At 48.1% G+C, this 21,574-nt stretch overlaps 1 protein-coding gene across 1 annotated transcript; it reads right to left on the reverse strand.

Annotated features, from left to right (window-relative positions):
- Window positions 1-883: 883 nt before the first annotated feature.
- On the reverse strand, window positions 884-13,163 carry FABP3 (fatty acid binding protein 3). Its single transcript, XM_028742782.2, has 4 exons — window positions 12,950-13,163; window positions 6,030-6,202; window positions 1,912-2,013; window positions 884-1,196 (listed from the first exon to the last, which is right to left on the reverse strand). The coding sequence occupies exons 1-4, from the start codon at window positions 13,020-13,022 to the stop codon at window positions 1,143-1,145; spliced, it is 402 nt and encodes a 133-aa protein (XP_028598615.1). The 5' UTR covers window positions 13,023-13,163; the 3' UTR covers window positions 884-1,142.
- Window positions 13,164-21,574: the final 8,411 nt, after the last annotated feature.

Genomic DNA, 21,574 nt, shown 5'->3' on the forward strand with positions numbered 1-21,574 from the left:
CGCCTTTAGGTCCTGTGGCTCCTTAATACGATACTCATCTGACAAATCAGCTTAGCTTTGTAAAACAATAGACAGTCAAGGTTTAGTCTGTATGCAACACGCTTGAACCGCAGGACTGATTCTGCAGCTCTGTAACACAATTGCCATCCGGCCAGCAGGCAAGGGTGAGGCTATAGTAACAGCGAGTACCTGTAATCATACCAATTAATTTAATTAGACCAGATAATGCTAGGGCTCTGATCTGTTTAACCACCTTAAACATCCATTTTGATGGTTGGCAGAGGAGGAGGAATGCATTTTCAATAAAATGAACTAGGGTTGGGGAACCTTGGGATCAAGCTGTGACATTCCAGATCTACAGTGGTACCTTGGGTTAAGAACTTAATTTGTTCTGGAAGTCGGTTCTTAACCTTAAACTGTTCTTAACCTGAAGCACCACTTTAGCTAATGGGGACTCCTGCTGCTGCCATCGCACAATTTCTGTTCTCATCCTGAAGCAAAGACCTGAGGTACTATTTCTGGGTTAGCGGAGTCTGTAACTTGAAGCGTATGTAACCTGAGGTACCACTGTATCTGTATAGCCCTTGGGATTCTCCACAAGCCACACCCCTCACCAGACCTGGCTCCACCCCTCCTGCAGTGTTCAACTATGACCATGTCTCTTTGTTTGCATTGTGCGAGTTGTGTGTGTAGAAATGTTGCTGCTGTAATGCAGCCTACTGTTAGGAGTCTGTGCCTCTGGCCCAGCTCATCACTACCACATGGCTCCCTAAAGGTTGCTGAAAAGCCCCCCCACACACACACACACAAATGGAATGATTTATTAGTCATAATCCCAGTTATGTCATCAAGGGTGAGCAGACAGAGACCCAGCCAGACACCATTACACAACTATTTCAAGTTTATTACTTCCACATAGCTTATTTCTGCCTCGCCCACTTCTTCAGTATTAAAAAAAAAAAGCAATGAAAGAAAAGAAAACCTCAAAGATCAGGGTGAGAGAGTTCAAGTTGCATACTGAACAGATTCAAAAAGGTTCAACAACTATACAAAAAACACTTGTGGGGAGGAAGGGAATCACAAAGGCAATTTGGCAACAAGTTTGGCATTGGATGACTTGGCAAGAGAACAGGTACAGGCTCTTATTCCGCTTTTTGATAGGTACGGGTGCAGACCACGGTGCCCATCGTCAGAGTCTGAAAGAGAAGAAAAGGTAAGCAAGTCTTAGCCCAAAAAACCCTGTGACCCCCCCAGGAGGCCTGTTATAGACTGTATAATGACTTAGTCTTGGGGCATTACTTACAAAACCATAAGGGTGGGCTAATATCTAATGCATATTTTGGAAAGAGGTTTGACTGTCTATTCTCCATACGTTTGGCTGCCTCTTGAAATATCATTGCCAAACATGGCAGAAGGGTTTCCAGGCTGGGTGCTGAAGGCTTTGTCACCATACTGGTGACACCATCTTGAATCAAGATGGCGGACCAGGATGGGACTTTAGTTTGACATTTTTTTGCATAGGTTTGGCTCGAGATATCATTGCCAAACTTGGCACGAAGGTTCCCAGGGTGGGGCAGTGCCTCCACCGACAAGGATTGTATGTACTTGTCTAAAGCACAAATTTGAAAAAGAACAACAACCCTGCAGCCTGATTAAGTGGGCACCTCTTGCGGTTGATCAAAATGTTTCTAATTGATATTGCCAGCCAACCATTAAATTGCAGAGGCAGCCAAAGTAAAGAGTTACTTGCTTGTTTTTTCCCAGGCACATTTTCATGTGACCAGGGGTGGGGTGGGGTTGGAGGCAGGTTAAATAGTTTCCAGGAGTGATTTCCTTCCCTTGCAGTTTTCTCTTCAAATTTTTAACTTGCCCATGTAGGCCACAGGTAAAGAGCAGCGTACTTTGGCTTACCAAAATCAACTTTCCGTCCTTCAGTTCTCGGACTAGCGAGGTCTCCTTTCCATCCCATTTCTGCACATGAAGGAGCTTCCCTCCATCTAGTGTCACAAGGGACTGAAAGAAAGAAATAAAATCAAGCTCGTTAGAGAGCCGCAGAATTGTGGTTTGTAACAGAAAAGAATTCTGAGTTCCACAAGCGCAACACAGAGAGACTACAGACGAGGAAGGCGGACAGACAGTTTCATCCCTTGGGTGGGTTGTAAGCAAGGCCCCATCTGCACTATGGATTTAAGGCAGTATTAACCCACTTTAAACAGCCATGGCTTCCTCCAAAAAATCCTGGGAGCTTTGTTAAGGATGCTGAAGAGTTGTTAGGAAGCCCCTATTCCTGTCCCAGAGCTGCAATTTCTAGACTGGTTGAATCATTTCCCCCAGGAAACCTTGGGAAATGTAGCTCTGTGGAAGCTCTGAGGAAGAACAGGGGTCTCTTAACAATGCTCCACATCTTTGTACCCATTACTTGGCCAAAGAACCACAGTGAAAAATAAAATAATAATTATAGTTTCCCCAGCCACTCCGGGAGGCTTCCAACAAAATATTAAAATACAATAGTCTGTTAAACATTAAAAGCTTCCCTAAACAGGGCTGCCTTCAGATGTCTTCTAAAAGTCTGGTAGTTGTTTTTCTCTTTGACATCTGGTGAGAGGGCGTTCCACAGGGCGGGTGCCACCACCAAGAAGACCCTCTGCTGGTTCCCTGTAACTTGGCTTCTTACAGCAAGGGAACTGCTAGAAGGCCCTCAGCGCTGGACCTCAGTGTCCGGGCAGAACAATGGGGGTGGAGGCGCTCCTTCAGATAAGTGTGGATTTTGAAGGATGACTGGGCCTTTCAGTTCTCATATTGTTTCAGAAGGTTTAAGTTAGGCAAGTTCCCCTTTAAATGTGAACTGAGTCATATCCCCAACCCTTACATGTGCCCCACGTGGGAGCCAGTGAGGCTGCCAGCTGCTGTAAGCCTATCCTATTGTTAACCTTCAGGCTCAGGTCATCTGTGCAGAGTGCCCTGCAACTCCTGTGAAGCTCTAAAGCAGAACCTCTCGCAGGCCATACATGTTGTTTTAACATCTTGTCCTCTGGCTGCCTGCCAGCCAAAATCATTTGCTTCGAAGGTCAAACATGCAGCTTGCCAGTAATTCACACATGCTCGCTTCCTATGGAATGCAAATGAGATATTTCCATTGCCCCTCCGCCTGTTATGTTTTGCTCGACAAGTGTCTGTACACCACTTAAAACAATATTTTTAGTCAATTAAGTCATTTGGCTTTTTCCTTTAAAGCAAGGGTAACTGAAACTGCATACCAGCAAGTCCTCAATACAGGCACCTTTTTGAGAATAAGGAAAAGAACTGGAAGAATTTACTTTCACTACTTGGAACAAAAAACCCTCTTTCCCCATCACATTAACATACCAGGGCAAAAATGGATCTAAAATACAAGCTCGTGGGCCTTTCAAACTTCAATTAAAATCAGTTTCAGCTCACAACCCTAGTTTTTAAAATATGTTGTGGCATCATCACCAGCTGCTCTCACCAGTAACAGAGATCCTGCAGTGAGTCATGGCTATGTGATTATTGAAAAGAAGAATTGTTTTAATACGCTCTAACCTACTTTTTTATTTTAAACCCCACCCACCCCCGGCAAGGCTTCAGAGCTGCAGGCTGTGTCATTTGAGGGTAGAAACCAGTAGCACAGCTTCTTTTGACAGACAATAAATATCAACGTCACAGCAACGGAATTGGTTTGTTCAGGATCTGATAACAGGTAAGAGAAAACCACTTCGATGAATAGGAATCCAGTATACAAACTTAAGGTTGTTAATCAGTGCAAACCTCTGCTGGTTTACTCAAAAATAAGACTTGCTGAGTTCAGCATGGCCTGCTCTAGAGTAAGCATGCACCTGCCCTGCTTTAGTTACAGATTCCACTTGTTCCAAATTGATATCAAATCTAACTCTGCTCCAAGACCAGAATAACCTAACACTCAGTACTTTTTTTACTGAAGTTGTTTCAATAGGTGCCACACTTTTTACAACAACAAAAAGAGGTGCCGGTACTGTGTACTCTTGAGTATCCCCTTTAAAAAGCACTGCTAACACTTAAAGAAAAACCCAGCACTTATAGAAAAACAGGTAAGCTCTGGTCTGGTCAGATGCAATGACAGGGGTGTGACTAGGTACCTAAAGGACTCTGGTCACAAGCCCATGGCACAATTTTGAATGAATGTAGAGAAGACGTCTAGGCAAGTAAAGAGACTGGGTGAGTGGGATCTCACCAGCTTTGCACTTTGCAGCAAGCCCAGCAGCTCTGCAAGCAAAGGTTGAAAATAAGGGGGAGGAGGAGAGCTTGGGGGGTGGCAGCACAAATGACCAAGGGCTCAGGTACCCCGGGCTACTCCCAAACAAAGCCCTTTCCGTATGGACTATAAAGCAGAGTCTTCATAGTGAAACAGACCAGCCTGATTAATGACAATTAATAATAATAATAATAATAATAATAATAATAATAATAATAATTTATACCCCGGCCTCCCCAGCCAGAGCCGGGCTCAGGGCGGCTAACACCAGTAAAATTACAGTAAAAACATAATTGGGGGGGGGGCAATTTAAAATACAGGTTAAAATGCAGTCTCATTTTAAAAGTAGCCTGTAGATCAAAACCATAAGGGGAGGGAAACATAAGGGTCAGACTGAGTCCAAACCAAAGGCCAGGCGGAACAGCTCTCTCTTGCAGGCCCTGTGGAAAGATGTCAAGTCCTGCAGGGCCCTAGTCTCTTGTGACAGAGCATTCCACCAAGTTGGGGCCAGTACTGAAAAGGCCCTGGCCTTAGTTGAGACCAATCTAACCACCTTGTGACATGGGACCTCCAAAATGTTGTCATTTGTGGACCTTAAGGTCCTCCGCAGGGCATACTAGGAGAGGCTGTCCTGTAGAACTGAGCACGCTGCCACCTACTAAGTGTAAGGAACCTTTGGTCCTCCAGAGGTTGCTGAATTACAACTTCCATTATTCCTGGCTTTTGGTCATGCTGGGCTGACAGAAGCTGTAGTTCAGCAACAAGTAGAGGGCCAAATGTTCCCATTTCCTGACCTTCTGCATTCTCTCTCCCAGGCCCTCCTCATCACTTTATGTTTCTGCAGCACCTCGGCATTTCTCCCCAAGTTAAGAACAGAAGGAAAGCCCTATGGGATCAGGCCAAAGGTCCAGCTTGCCCAGCATCCTGTTCTCAGAGTGGGCAACCAGGTGCTCACAGGAAGCCTGCAAGCAGGACAGCAGCACAACAGAAATACTCCCCACTGGTGATTCCCAACCAAGTGGAGGCAGGACATAGGCATTGTGGCCAGTGTGAGACTTAATCTCCACTGATTTGGTTCCGTCCTGGCATCTCTAGTGACAAGGATCAGGCAGCAGGCAGTGGTGGCTGGTGTCCATTTGGAATGGTAGGGTGGAAGGCAGAGTCAATGACAAGCAGAGTCAATCAATTCTGGTTTTGCCCCATCCCCTGCTGAGTTTTATTATATTTTTTTAACTACCAATTCTTTATTGATTAAAAGATTTGCATGTCTATACAAACATTATGTACTATCTCTTAACAGGTAAAAAAAAGAGAAAATTATATAAAATAGAAAATTTATAAAGAAATAAAGAAGTAACAAAGATAAGAAACAAAGAAATCAAAATAAAAAAGAGAGACAAAGTTATTTACATAGTAAAAGTACTCATCAGCACAATCCTTCCTGATGATCTATACAAGGGCAACTATGGGACTAAGGATCAGGAAGAAAGCAAACAGTGCTACCCCTTTGAACTGGATGCAAGTAAGAAGGCAAGCAGATGAGGGCTGGCTGAGGCCAGACCCAGGGGTGTGTGGTAGTGCCCCATTTGCCCTAAATAGACCAGCCTGGACTGCCAGCAGCTGACAACATGGCCAGTCAAAACTAGACAGTCATGGGCTAAATAGACAAATCAGTCTGATCGGCTATAAAACATCTTCTGTATTCTTGTCTAACCCTTTTGTAGCTCCTGATGGGACCTAGCAAGGGTTGCAATCACAATCTTGACAGCCAGAACTCTACCTTGACATGTCTGTCATCTGCGGTCGTCTCCTCAAATTCTTCTCCTATTGTGAATTTGATCTCCGTGCTCTTGAAAGTGCTCTGGGTCTTGAGGGTGATCTTGTTGCCGTCAACCTCAATAATGGTGGTGGGTTTGGTCAGGTTTGCCATCTGCCTCGTGGCAAAGCCCACACCTGCAGGAAAAGGAGAGGTTAAAGGGGGGGGGTGGGAATTAGCAGCCTAGAAGCTTGGAAGTCAGTGTGCCATAATAATCACAGCGTTGATGGGATGCTGGTATGAAAAGCAGATTTGTTAAAACAGAAGAAAGCTAATGAAGGATTAAAAAGAAGGTGGAGGTGTGGGAATCTTTGACCTTCCAGATGTTGCTGAACCACAACTCCCATCATTGCTGGCCATTAGCTATGCTCACTAGGGTTGATGCAACATCTGAAGGGCCCAAGCTTCCCCCATACCTTCTCGAGAGAGCTGCTTGCAAAACTGCTCAGTTAAAAACACACACACACACACACACACACACACACACACACACCCCAGAACACAATAACCCAACACCCAGCCACACCACCAAAAAGAACAAAGGCTTATTCATCAAAATGAAATCAGTTGCACTGCAGGTGGAGCAAGCGAGTCCTTCTTGACTTACTGAGATAGAGAAATCAGGCCTCCATCACCAGTCCTTGTAGGGAGTGTTCTTTCTGGCATTCAGCCATATAGTGGAGAGGACTCCTAAGAGACCCACATGTTTGTATATGATAAGCTGCAAAGGAGAGCTCTCCAGGCAGGATTTAGCAGTGTGGCAAGACTCTTACCATTTGCATTCCTTTGGGGGTGGACCTCTCCTCATTTAGCTGCTAATCTGATTGGATTCGTACCCTTGCTGGCAACTGCAATGGAAAGGAACGGCTTCGTTGTGCTCCCACCAGAGCGCCCAGTCTTCCATATGCATTGCACCCTATGACCAGCAAACCTTACACACACACACCCCAGATCTGCAACTAGTGTGTTGCGTAGTGTATAGCGTGTCAGACTAGGACTGGAGCAGACCCAGGTTCAAATTCCTGTTCTGCCTTGAGGCTCACTGCATGACCTTGGACCAGTGGCATTCACCAAGCCTTGCACACCTCGCAGGGGTGCTGGGAGGCTAAAATGGGGAGCCCCTTAAGAAAAGGTGGCCTAATAGATACAATTTTAAGAGGGTTACTTTGAAGATGGGGTGGGTGGACCTCACCTCCACATCTCCCAAAGGTGAGAACTGTCAGAAAAATCTCAGAGTGGGTGAGTTTTTCCTTTCTGCTCCCCAGGTCAGTTCTGCTTTTAAAACTGAGATCTCTTCCATATCCTTTGTGACTGGGAAAAGGATCATAAGCTCAGTGATAGAGCATCTGATCTGCATGCAGAAGGTACCAGGTTTGATGACCCCATCATCCTCAGGTACAGCCAAGCATGCCCAACTTGTCTGATATCTAGCCAATGCAGAGCAAGGGCTGGGAAACTTCCCAGCTCAAGCTCAGTCTGCAGAGCATGAGGGTTCTTAGAGTTGTGGGTTCAAGACCCATGTAGGGCAAAAGATTCCTGCATTGCAGGGGGCTGGACTAGATGAACCCTTGTGGTCCCTTCCAATTTTACAATTCAACATCCTCTTCTGGGCAGTCTTCCAAGGACAGCACAACATGGTGTGTGGGGCCAGAGGCAAAATTTTATCTTTGTACAGAAGGATTTGGCCCCCGGTCCTGGGTTTCGCCACCCCTAAATATAGAGAATACTGAGCAAGATAGGCCAATGGTGTGACCCGTTACAAGATTATGTTGTAGGTTCCTATGATTAACCGAAGGGTCAGAAGCTCAGGGATGGAGAACATGCTGCTTTTCTTGTAGAAAACCCCAACTGCTGGGGTCTCCAGTTAAAAAGGAGTCCAGTTAGCAGACAATGTTGAAAGCATTTGCTGAGATCCTGGATTGCTATTGCCAGTTAAATAGATGCCCTTAGCTCCTCCAAACATGTCACAATCTCTACTGGGGCCTTCGAGTGTCCTTGGAGGAGGAAAATAATCTTGCCGAGAGTGCAATAAGGTATGCTAGTATTCCAAGAAGGAAGATAAGCACCATGGGAACTGACCTTCCCTGGAATATTCCACCCACCCCCTCCCCCCCCCTCTCTCTCTCTCTCTCTCACACACACACACACACACACACACACACACACGATAAGCAAGTCTCTAACTCCTTTACTTATTGAGAGATACAACAGAAAGCATGCAGGCAGGATTCTGCCCAATTTCTCATTAAGGTAGAAACTTGGCCACATTCCTTAAAACACTGCTATAGGACTTGTACCACTCATGGCTTCCCTCAGAGAATCCTGGGGTTTATGTTAAGGGTTCTGAGAGTTGCTCCATTCTCCTCCCAGAGCTACAATTCTCCGAGTGGTTTAACAATCAATCCCTCTTTCCAGACAACTCTGAAAAATATGGCTCTGTGAGGGGAATAGTAGTTGCCTAACAACTCTCAGGGACGCGGGTGGCGCTGTGGGTTAAACCACAGAGCCTAGGGCTTGCCAATCAGAAGGTTGGCGATTCGAATCCCCGCGACGGGGTGAGCTCCTGTTGCTCAGTCCCTGCTCCTGCCAACCTAGCAGTTCGAAAGCACGTCAAAGTGCAAGTAGATAAATAGGTACCGCTCTGGCGGGAAGGTAAACGGCATTTCCGTGCGCTGCTCTGATTCGCAAGAAGCTGTACGCCGGCTCCCTCGGCCAGTAAAGCGAGATGAGCGCTGCAATCCCAGAGTCGGCCACGACTGGACCTAATGGTCAGGGGTCCCTTTACCTTTACCTAACAACTCTCAGCATCCTTAAACTACAGCTCCCATGATTCTTTGAGGGAAGCCACAACTGTTTAAAGTGGTAGCATAGTATTTTAAATGTATGGCGTCATGTGAACATGATCTCATCTTCCAGTTTCCTGGCCAAAGAGTGTACAGGGCCAAAAGGTACTTTGCCCTCATCTGCAATTTCTTCCAAATTTTTGATATTTTAAATTTTTAATCAGCATATTTATCATGCCACCTGAAATTAGGCCCCGCCTGTTCTGTACTGATTTGCCACTCTCAGACAATCTCCCAGCAACTTTTCCCGGTCCCAACAAGCCCACAAGAAGATTCCACAGAGCATCACAGCCTCCAACATTTTCCATCTGAAAAAAGGCACACAACAAACACCCCAGTCATCAAACCACAGACCACCACCTGAGCCTCTTCATGCCATAGCTCTGTGGAAGAGTCTATTTCACCTGCTGTATTCTTTAACCCTGCCATAGCCTCATAGCCCATCAATCTGAAAGATGTTTGTTTTTGGAGTTTAAAGGAGTAATAGAAGAGGGTACTGCAACAAAGTGTTGCAGCATATTCCCCCTCCTAATAGAAGTGCTCTTGTCAGTAGATTCCAGCCACCCAGTATTCTCTCCAAGCAGATAATTCCACTCTCCTCCCTTTTTCCCTTCTCTCTTTTTGAGCTGTCCTCCTACATTTCTTTTTTTTAAAAAAATCTTTATTAAACATTCAACACATATTTACACAACAATTTGCCATGTTACAATTTATGCACTATCACTACACAACAAAAAGAAAAAGAAAATAAATGAAAGAAAGAAAGAAAGATATTAAACTTCCGATTGTTCTCAAAAAACTAAGTCTCATATATTATTTTTTACACAGTATCATATTATACTTTGTTTCCTTAATTTCTTTCTGAGAAATATTCTTTAGTTTGTTGTCTATACATTACAAGAATCATTTAAGGTCTGCCATGAGGTTTTTGCTATTATAATAGATTTTCAAATATTCTTTAAATACTATCCATTCTTTATTCACCTTCTGCATTGAGTACCCTCTAACTCTCCCCTTCATTATTGCCAATTGGATGAGTATTCTGTCATTTTTACCTGCCATTCTGACTTTGTAGGTGTAAATTCACTCTTCCAATTCATTGCGACCAGAATCCTAGCAGCAGATATTGCGTACATAAAAAATGGTCTTACTTCTTTCGTGATTTCAGTTGACATAATCCCTAATAAAAAGGCCTCTGGCCTTCTTTCTGAATGGGAATTTGAATATCTTTTTTCATTCATTATATACAATACACCCAAACTCTTTGAATTTTTTCACTCTGATTTTTTCCCTACATTCCATGGCTACTGAGCGTGCTCAGTACTCATGGAGCCTTTGGGGGGGGAGGGGTTCCCCTTCAGGATTCTCTCCACATATGCTGATACCTCCTGCTTGTGTCTTAAGTGGGTTTTGTTTTTCGGTTTTTTTGGTACCAGTCCAGCAGCCCTCACTACCCAAGTTTGCAGACAGAGGGAGAAATCGGAAGGGGGAGGAGGAAGAATCCTTCAGTCATGATAAGCAGCTCCAAGTATACATCAAGCTTTGTGCAAAATGGCAGGCTGAGCACTGCATGGTGCTTTAGTGCAAATGCTCATGCACTTAGGTACATATGCATTACAAAGCCCTGGAGAGTCTAACCAGGGCTCTGACCCCTAACTAATGACAATGGTAGCAGCTAGCACAAATGAGGCATGCCCTGTAGGGCCATGGATTACAATGAGGGGGTGTATAGGGCTGCTCAGGGCTCACATATAAAAGCGAGAGAATAAAAGGCAGAACGTATTAAGAGAGTCAGTGTGGTGTAGTGGCCAGAATATCGGGCTAAGACCTGGGAGACCAGGGTTCGAATCCCCACTGGTCACCTGGGGCCAGTCACTCACAGCACAGCCTGCTTCACAGGGTTGTTGTGAGGATAAAATGGGATGGAAAAGGAACCATTTAGGACAGCTTGAGCTCCTGGGAGGAAAATTACCATATAAATGTAATGATCGAATCGTAATGAATATGAAACTAGAGAAACAAAAGAAAATAAGTCTCCTGCTCAACTCTCCATCATTTATGCAGTGATTCTGCCTGCATTTACTTCGGAGCAAGCCTTACTTATGATGGGACTTACTCCCGAGTAAGTCACTGAGTCAATTGCATTGCATAGGACAGGCTAAGATAGGTTTAAATCACACCCTTTCCAGCTTGTGGCCTAAGAGAGTACAGTGGTACCTCGGGTTACATACGCTTCAGGTTACATACGCCTTCAGGTTGCAGACTCCGCTAACCCAGAAATAGTGCTTCAGGTTAAGAACTTTGCTTCAGGATGAGAACAGAAACCGTGCTCCGGCGACGCGGCAGCAGCAGGAGGCCCCATTAGCTAAAGTGGTGCTTCAGGTTAAGAACAGTTTCAGGTTAAGTACGGACCTCCGGAACGAATTAAGTACTTAACCCGAGGTACCACTGTAAGAGGAGGAATAAATCTCGGACAGGCAGCTCTGCCAAGGCGCCGCAGGAGCCAAGCGGGCGGGATCTGGCCCCATTCCAACCAGCGTAAACCAATCGCCCCGCAGACGGAGAAAGGAGCGCCCTGGGCGGAGGCGGCGTGGCCTAGCGCAAATGGAAGATGCGCCCAAAGTGCAGCTGCCCCGGGCTGGCTTTCCCCGCCCTCTTCCCCAAACTTGGTTCACCGCTCTGACCTCGCCCGGTGCCTCCGGGCGCCTCTTAACCACGAGACCTTTTGTGCGTCTACTCGGAAGCAAGCGCCATTAAGCTTAGTTCTAGGCTAAGCACCATGCACGAGAGATAATACATCATACTCGAGATTCACGACTGGGCAGCTAGATCCTTTTTCTTGGCTCATTGAAACGCGCCGAGAAGCGTGCAGATTTGCTCGCTGCAGCGGCAGACGCGCGTCCCCAACCCTTTCCACACGTGGCGTTTTCCTCTCTGCAAATCCAGGAAAGCCCACGCCACCTAGTGCACGCCTTCGCTCTTAAGGCCCCCCAAGGCTGCGTTTTGCTACAACAAATGGATGGCTGCAATCCCTAACCACCGCTAGCTACCGTTAGTAAAGGTAAAGCTACCCCTGCCCGTTCGGGCCAGTCTTGCCAGACTCTAGGGTTGTGCGCCCATCTCACTCAAGAGGCCAGGGGCCAGCGCTGTCCAGAGACACTTCCGGGTCACGTGGCCAGCGTGACATCGCTGCATCTGGCGAGCCAGAGCAGCACACAGAAACACCGTTTACCTTCCCGCTAGTAAGCGGTCCCTATTTATCTACTTGCACCTGGAGGTGCTTTCGAACTGCTAGGTTGGCAGGCGCTGGGACCGGGCAATGGGAGCGCACCCCGCCGCGGGGATTCGAACCGCCGACCTTTCGATCGGCAAGCCCTAGGCGCTGAGGCTTTTACCCACAGCGCCACCCGCGTCCCTCTAGCTACCGTTACCTGGGCGTAAACCCCATGGAATTCAATAGGGCTCCCCCCGGTAGACCTGGGATTATGCTGTGACGCGGGGGTTCTGCTTTCTGCACCTCCGAGGGTGGGGCTGGGGGCAGCAGAATGCAATATACCCGAGCTACCCTACGCATCACCTGCAACCACGGCAAGGATCCGAATTAAACGCATTTACACCCAGAAGGGATTAAGAGGGAAGGATTCTCCCGGCCTAATCCGCCGCGGAGCTCCTCCAGTACTACAAAACGGGAAGGTTTGAATGAAATGCCGGCCCTCCGCCCACGTGGCTGGAGGCTCAACTTCTCCCAGCGATTTCCAGATGGCTGCGGAGGAGAAAACGCCCCAGCTCGCCGGCGCTCGGCGTTACCAAACGCGTTACCGCACCGAGCGAGCTGCTCAAACCGAGCGCATTCCAAGATGCACCGATAACATTTCAGCCTCCCGGGCGGGCGAGTGATTGATGGTGGAAGGAAAAACCCCGCTGGCCTTCTCGGGGCTGCAGTGCCAGCAGCCTGCAAGGTTGTGCGCTCTCCTCCTAGGCAGTTTCTCCCCTACCCCACCCCGCAAAAAACGGGAGGAAAAATAGTATCCCTTCTCTTACCGATAGCTTTCATGTAATCGTCGAAATTGCAGCTGTCGACCAGGTTCCAGACGCCTGCGAAAGCCTCAGCCATGGCGAGCCTTGCCGGGAATGTTTGTGCAGCGAGGAGAGAGGCTTTCACGCAGCGCGCTTGCTGGCTTGGCGCTCTTTATATTTATATATATATATATATTTTCCAGGCGCGGCCGCCGGCCTCCCTTAAATAGCTCTTGCTTCTGATCACATGGGTGGGAAAGAGCAAGTGATGGGCTGTCCGTCATACCCCGCACCCCCACCCCTTGTAAGTGACAAGCCGGGGGATTGGAGCAGCCCGAACGAGCTACCGAGTGCTTTCGAAGCCTTTAGGAACGCCTGCCGGGTGGAGCCGCTTTTGGTGGTGGTGCTGCAAGACAGGCTGGGATTCAATTGGTGTAGCCTCTCGACAAGACAGGCTGGAATTCAACTGGTGTAGCCTCTCGGCCATCCCAGCCCCCACACAGACGCGGTCCCCGGCAGACTTTGCCTGTGGCCTATCACTGGGTTTAGAAGGGGCAGGGGATGTGCCCAGATTGATAGGATAACATAGAAGTGGCCACTGCAGCGTCTGGATCTGTGCTTCCTTTTTAATTACGGTACTATTGCTATAATTGTCGTTGTACTGTAATTTTATACCATCTTTCTTGCTAGGCAGGCCAAATGCAAAAGGGGATGAGGCTGCTCCACCTTTAATTGGGGTAAGAAGAAGGAATTTCAGCAGGTGCCGCTTGTATGATAGGCTAATCTCTTGCACTTCTGTATGAGGAGCTGCAGTATACACTGTTCTCCCTTAAATTTTATTTTCACAACAACCCTCTGAAGTAGGGTACACTGCGTGTGTGTTTGAAAGTGGGAGAGAGACTGTCCTGCTAACAGCACCGTCTTAGATATATCTACTCAGAAGCCAGCCCCTCTGAATCAAATGTGGCTTACTCCCAGGTAGGTGAGTACGTAGCATGGCAGTCGAAGGGCGTTTCTGGACTGTCAGTGTCTTTGGGTGGAATTCATAGCGCAGACCAACCAATTATACTCAGCAAACAGAGAAGGGCTGCAGCTCAGTGGCAGAACGTCTGGTTTGCACACAGAAGGTCAGGTGGACCTTCTGCCCAGAGGAGCTGAGAGACACCCCTAGTCTGAAACCTGGAGAGCTGCTGGCAGTCAGTGTAGACAATGTTGAGCTAGATGGACCCTTGATCTGACGCGGCTTCCTGCGTTCCTGTGGCCTGAGCGAGCATCATGGCTGGGTGGGGATTGGAACTCACAGCATGCTGGCTCTCTCCCTTTGCATGTTGTTAGTTCTTGACCCCACTATCAACATTCCCTCCCCCCTTACCCGTGTGTAAATATAGACATATTCTGGTCAACTGAGGACAGCACTGATCTGTGAAAGAGCATGCCACAATCAACTTGTCGGCTTTGTTTTTTGAAGGTGCTGCAAGCAGTTCTCAAGTGGGTTTTGCAGGGAGGTAGGTGGGCCCTTGTTGGAATCCCCAAGCCCCACTCCCTGACTCTCACCTGTTGATGGGTCAGTGCATCTGGCTATTAATCAGAAAGTTGGTGGTTTGAGCTGTGGACAGGAGCCCTGCATTGCAAGGGGCCGGACTAGATGACCGTTGGGTCCATTCCAACTCTACAATTCTGTGATTCTGTGTTCCTTCTGCCATAGCCTTTGCAGCACAGCAGTGGATTAAAGGCCTGCATTTGGGCATTTTTCAGACATTCAAGTTGATAGGGGTTGGGGCTACATTCATGAGAACAGCCTTTACCAAGCTGGTGCCCTCCACATGTTCCCATCAGCCCTGGGTTTATTCCCATCAGCATTGTGTTAAAGGGATGGGGAGCCAGTCGTGGCAATCTCACCCTCCAAAAAAAACTGTACTGACTTTGAGCTCCTGAAAAGAGCTGCTGTTCTATGTACCATGTCCCTATTTGTCCTCCTGAGTCACTTTAAGAGAGTTTTGACTGAAATACTTAAGGAGGCATCATTTAAAACAAGGATGGTAAAACCCCTGACCCATGGGCCTCCTCCCCTCCCCACAACACACAGCCATATTAAGGTCTCCCAAGACCTCCCAAAATTTAGTTGAATTAATAGTAGCCATTAATTATAATTTAAGTTCAATCGTTTTAATTAATATACACAAGGCTGCAAAATCCCACTTACTCCCCCCCTATTTCTGCAAAGTGAACCCCCTTGGGCATAAAAAGGTTAGCCACCCCTGATTTAAAATATTGACACCCACTCAGCATTTCCTCATAGGCTTCAATGTGATCTATATCAACCAGCCACAGGGCAGGAGAGGGGTGGACTGGCAGTGGCACTGCATTCCCCAGAATAGGGATGAGGCAAGGCGGCAGTGAGGTCATGACCAACACGGAGCTGCCATGACCATTGCCTTGCGCCATCCCAGCAACCACAGCACCACCGATAGGGTACTGCTAGCAGGTGGCACTGTGGTCTAAACCACTGAGCCTCTTGGGCTTGCCGATCAGAAGGTTGGAGGTTTGAATCCCTGTGACAGGGTGAGCTCCCGTTGCTCTGTCCCAGCTCCTGCCAACCTAGCAGTTCAAAAGCATGCCAGTGCAAGTAGATAAATAGGTACCACTGCGGCAGGAAGGTAAACGGTGCTTCCGTGCACTCTGGTTTCTGTCACGGTGTTCCATTGTGCCAGAAGCGGTTTAGTCATGCTGGCCACATGACCCGGAAAGCTGTCTGTGGACAAACTCTGGCTCTCTTGGCCTGAAGCGAGATGAGCGCCGCCCCCTGTAGTCGCCTTTGCCGGAACTCAACCACCCAGGAGTCCTTTACCTTTTACCTTTTTAGTGCTCTGCCATTCATGCAGCATTTCTGCTTCCAACAAAATGAAGCAAAACACAATGAAAACTGCAATGGTTATAAAAGGAACAAACAACAGTAAAAGCCAAGGGCAGGCAGAAGCATCATAAAACATCATTAAATGCCACATGTGTCAGTACGGGTGGTGGTGGGAACTAATGTAAAAAAACAAAGAAGGATTGTGTAGAACTATAGAAGGACTTTGTATTCTGCTTCTAGATCCATCTCATAGAATTGTAGAATTGGAAGGAACCCCCAGGGTCATTTCATCGAACCCCCTGCAATGCGGGAATCTCAACAAGAAGTCCCCCATACAATTTGAAACCATACCAGACCCTGTTTAGCTTTGCAAATGTGCTAGCAGATTTATTGCTGCACCACTAGGAGGATAGACTACAATTCCCATCATCCCTGACCACTGGTCCTGTTAGCTAGGGATGATGGGAGTTGTAGTCCCAAAACATCTGGAGGGCCAAGTTTGAGGGTGTCCGGCCTAGATTATGGGTGTGAAAACTCTGGTCCACTGGGAGTCAAATTAGGCCTGTGAGGCCATCACTCTAATACTCCGGGCATGATGCCAGCTGGTGGGCAGGGTTTGATTCTGTGTTGGGAACTGGCACATGCGGCTAAAGCAGCAGAATTTAACCTCCGGCTAATCTGCCAATTCTAGATGAACACTGCTCTCTCTACTGTGCTCCGCTTTACTGCCTCTCCCCACTCGGCTGGCTGGAAGCAAAAGAGCACAGGGCTCCTGTGCCTTTAATAGCTACAACTGCAAAAATCCCCTTATCTACACAATTCTTAAAGGTGCAGGAGCAACCTGGCCACACACAGAGCCAGCCTTGATTCAGAGTTATTGCTTGTGCACATAGGGACTCTGATGTGCACATACGGATCCCATGAACTAGCTTTGGATTGGTCGGACTGTGGGAAACTAATTGTTGCCATGAAGGTAGTCTCTGATGTGACAATCTTCTTTCGGACAGAAGAGTGACGGCGATTATTTATTCAACGGGTTTCTGCAATGCCACCAGACTATTTAGGGCATGTTCCTTTCCCAGCAAGGTCACTCTGTCCTGCTGACCCTGCCAAAGGCTGCTTTCCCAGTGCTGGCTCCCGGCCCACTGGTGGAAAGAGACGCCAGGTGGCCTCAGTCCATATTGCTACCGATTCCTGCACAAGCCATGCTGTCTAGGAGCTGCAGAGCAACATGGCTCCCGAAAGCACTGCCCATCCTGTTCACCTTGGGCCTGTAGTCACCTGACTCAGCACTAAGAGCAGCAATAATGGCTCCTGGATCTGACTTTGATACTGAAATCTGAGTTGTGTTAGGGGCCAAGTATCGCATGGAATGTGGTCTGTGCCGTGTTACATTCAATAATGTCAACTTTCTCAAGCTCATGCTTAGAGTTGTCCGCCTCGCCTTAATGTTCTGCAACTTCTGCAATGCACCAGAGGCAGGAATGGCCCAAGACATTTTGCCACCTGAGGCAAATCAGAAAATAGTGCACCCACCCTGGGAATCATAGTTTGTTAAGGATATGTAATAATAATAATTCATTATTTGTACCCCGCCCATCTGGCTGGGTTTCCCCAGCCACTCTGGGCGGCTTCCAACAAAGATTAAAAATACATTAAAATGTCACACATTAAAAACTTCCCTGAACAGGGCTGCCTTCAGATGTCTTCTAAATGTCAGGTAGTTGTTTATCTCTTTGACATCTAATGGGAGGGCGTTCCACAGGGTGGGCGCCACTGCTGAGAAGGCCCTCTGTCTGGTTCCCTGTAACCTCACTTCTCGCAGTGAGGGAACTGCCAGAAGGCCCTCAGCGCTGGACCTCAGCGTCCAGGCAGAACGATGGGGGTGGAGACTCTCCTTCAGGTAAATGGCTGAGACCATTTAGGGCTTTAAAGGTCAACACCAACACTTTGAATTGTGCTCGGAAACGTACTGGGAGCCAATGAGGATGCTTCATGAGAAGCAGCAAGAGCTCTGAGCAGAGAATGGTACACCAAAGCCAGTGGCCAAGGGTGGCAAACAGGAAGAGCAGTGGCTGGGGGCCGTGCACTCTGCCACTGGCCTGTGTTGGCCTCCATGGGGAACCCATGACCTGAGGGCAGCAACAAGTTCCTCATAGTGCTGCATTCACAGCCAAAGGACAAGGGGCAAAGGTGCATGAGGACACCCCTCTTCTGCTTGATCTGCCACCCCTCTCATCTGTCCCCAGCCTGCTGCACTGCTTGAAGTGACTGCCTCAGCAACCAGGCAACCTGGATAACCAATAGAGTTGGGGAACCCAAGGTTTAGAGGCCATGTGTCATGGTCCGGTCTACAGGCAATCGAAGTCCCAGCTGACAACAAGATGGCGGGGTGGGAGCAGGAGCGAGAGTCCAGAAGCCAGGGGTCTGAGGGTCAGGAAGCAGGGAGTCACAAAGTCAAGGGTCCAAGGGTTGAGAAGCAAGGAGTCAAGAAGCCGAGGTCCGAGGATCAGGAAGCAAGAAGCCAAAGGCAGGAAATGAGTTGCTGTGGCAAAGAGCCAAAGTGAAATGCTGACCTTGTATCCCTTCCCAGCTCTTGCCACCAGGTGCACCAAGCGGCCTCACCTGTGCGGCCACACCTTGCCTCTCCAGAACAAACTTAGGAAGGCCCCAGTCCTGCAAAGCCCTACTGGTCACAGGGCCTGGCTCCTGACACCATGTGTCTTGCATATCTGGCCTTGGGGACTCTCCTTAGGCCACACACCTCACCTTTCTCCACAAGCAGTAGGGTAGGAAGGCAGGGGCAGGGGTACACTGGGCAGCACTGAGGCTGCAGGGCACCGGAGATGCTGTCCAGGGTGCCCACGATCTCCCCCCAAAAGCTTGGGCGATCTCGGGTGTTGGTGGGGCATGCTCCAAGTGCTGGCAGGGGTTGCTCTGCCAGTGTCCTCAAGAGCTTCTGTCCTGCTGGATTGTGTCCTGGCACTGGGACAATGTCTCTTGCATGGCACGATGGATGATGGAGAGGTGGGGGTGTTTAGAAATCTGCAGCTTTGGTGTGGCCTGCTGTACGAAATGAGAGGAGCACCCATTGCTGCACCCACTGTTACCTCTGGTGCTACCCGCTACTGTTGTGTGGCCCCTGGAAGATTGTTCATGAGTGAACGTGGCCCTCAGGCTCAAAAAAGTTCCCTGCTCCCTGCAGGAGAGACTTTGCAGGCACTATATAACTGCTTCTCCGGGTTTGGAGGCCTAGCTGTGCCCATGTCTTCTACCACTGACCTTTTAAATTCTTGTCTGCCTGTGTTAGATTCGGACCTTGCAACCAGCCACAACGCCCATTCGCTATATATTTTGGCAAGAGGTTTGACTGTCTGTTTGTCCATCTCTCTGTTCTCTATGGGTCGTCAAACTTGGCATGAGGGTTCCTGAGGTGGGGGCGGCAGTCTTTGTTGACATTTGGAAGGCGGGTGCCATTTTGAATCAAGATGGCAGACCAAAACTTCACTTAGGCATTTTTTGGCATAGGTTTGTCCAAGAGTTCCTGAGGTAGGAGCAGCCGCTTTATCATAGTTTGGATGCCAGGAGCCATTTTTGAATCAAGACCAAATCATGGCTTCGGCATGATTTCACCCACTTTTTGGCATGGTGGGCCAAAACTCACAAATCATACTACCCATTCAAAAATCAGATTTTTTTTTTGTTTTCTTTAACTACCCCAGGTAGTGGCAAGCACTCTCCGCCAGTCTATAAAAACTGAGACCCGCAACACAATGTTGCAGCATGAAGTGCTGCTTTTCAGGGCGACAGCCAGCCATATCTTATTCCATATTCTATTCCGTTCTCCCCTCCCCAGATTTTCCATTCCTTTTCCTCCAACAGCCAGCCAGCATTCTGTGACCACTGAACGCACTTCCCCTTATTTATCTTATTACCGCCCCTCCATTATCTCTTGTTCATAAGTTTGGGCTACATAAGGATTCCTCCTTGAGGAACTGAATTCACGATTTGTATAGGATTGCTAATTGTGTAGGCTGGTGTTCAACAGGTTCCGATGCCGTTGTGTTCCATAGTGAAGCTCACTCTGCAAATTCCAGTTTGTGCAGAGCTCTCCTTCCAAATGCTTTCTTCTGCTTCTTCTGGCATAGTTACTTTTTAACATCCCTGCCCACTTGAACAAAATGATTACACAACACGACCAGCTTGAACTGCAGTTGAAGTGGCTGCTAACAAGGTAATGGGGGGGGGCACTGGAAGGAAGTCAAAGGGCATTTGTTCTATGGCCTCTTGCTGCCCAAACTATTTCCTTGCTCAGCACATTATCCTCTTGGACATTGCTTGACCAAGGTGGTTTGGAGTTGGCCCAAACCTTGGCTGTGGGTGGGAGGAGAGACGGCTGATTATGTTGATTATGCTGTCTGGGGCTGATGGGAGTTGGAGTCCAACTACAACTGGAGATGATATTACTGGTTTGGTGAGTGGGAGCCACATGTTGAAAGCAGCTGCAGTTGAAAGCAGCTACTAATCTTCAATGTCCTGTGCTGCAGCGCCACCCTCGTAACGTCCAGAAAAGGTACTGCAGCTCATCGGTTGAAACCAATGGAAGCCTAGTAAAATGCTTTATTCTGAGACAAGCCTCTCATACACCCAGCTTGGTGTGATCTAATTTCAGACAGCAGTCTCTCCCAGTCCTATCTGTAGGTGGCAGGGGTTAGACCAAGGACCACGTGAAACAGATGCTCCACCACTGAGTTACAACCATTCCATGGGAATCAGTATGTGTCATGGGCCAGGAGTCAGCTTCACCTGCCGAACAGCAGCCTGAAGGTGGGGGGAGAAGAAGGAGTGGCTCCACCTGCAGCTGATCAGCCTCCAAGGATGTGAAGGCACTGATGAGAACTAGCTGGCCCCAGCCTCCTTTCCCTTCAGGCTGCTGTTCAGGAGGTGAAGCTGACTTCTGGCCCATGAATGACACTATGGCTCTGTAGAACTATTCCTGCAGGCTTGATGGCTAAGTCTGAGAAACATGGGAATTCTGCTTTGCCTTGGCAATCTGGCCACATCACTCTCATCACTCTTAAAGGCTGTGCCTGGGCAGGTGGCCTAGGGAGAGTCCCAAGAAGCCTGGAAGGCTAGTTTGACCCCTGGGCCTGGGGTACCCCAATCCTTAACTAAATAAAAGCAAAGGCGTTTTGCATTTGTATCTAGTAAGCCGTAGTTCATTTTGGGCCATAGGTTTTTATGCTTGATCATTCATGCTTCTCTCATGGCTGGATGATACAGGTAGATGGTTTGTGGGAGATGTAGAGGGAGGGTTCCAATAGAATTGGAGAGCTTGATACTGAGGATCCTAAGGGAGAGCCATGCCTCCCTCTTCAGCCCCACATCCCTTTCCAGGGCCATTGGAGTCTATCTCTGACACTTCTATGGCATTTACCATGTCACCCACCCTGGAGCTGTCCGATGCTGGGTGTGGACCTGCCTCCCTAGGGTACTAACGCACAGAGAGGAATAGCTAATCCCGCCCCCCCCCCCCGATTTGAGCTACATTTCGTAATTAAAACCAGAAAGTAAAACCAGACAGTTGTTGGAATGGTGGAAGTTTAATGAGCAGTATTAGCACGAACAGATCCTCACTAAACACAAGTGCTTTATAACCCTAGAAACTGGGGCAACCCACTTTTCTACAACGTGTGTGTTCCATCTCTGAATTTTTGAATAATTTTTGCCCCGGAGGAAACCAGTCCAATGTTCTTAACAGAGGTGTGTGGGCATGAAAGCTCATCAATGTGGTA

The sequence above is a fragment of the Podarcis muralis genome, chromosome 7, assembly GCF_964188315.1.
Source record: "Podarcis muralis chromosome 7, rPodMur119.hap1.1, whole genome shotgun sequence".
Classification (NCBI taxonomy): domain Eukaryota; kingdom Metazoa; phylum Chordata; class Lepidosauria; order Squamata; family Lacertidae; genus Podarcis; species Podarcis muralis.

Excerpts from the sequence above, each read along its gene's own strand:
- FABP3 (XM_028742782.2), bottom strand. The coding sequence starts at position 13,022 with ATGGCTGAGGCTTTCGCAGGCGTCTGGAACCTGGTCGACAGCTGCAAT. Across the intron at positions 6,203-12,949 it reads CGATTACATGAAAGCTATCG|GTGTGGGCTTTGCCACGAGG; the intron begins GTAAGAGAAGGG and ends CTTTTCCTGCAG. Across the intron at positions 2,014-6,029 it reads CAGATGACAGACATGTCAAG|TCCCTTGTGACACTAGATGG; the intron begins GTAGAGTTCTGG and ends TCTTTCTTTCAG.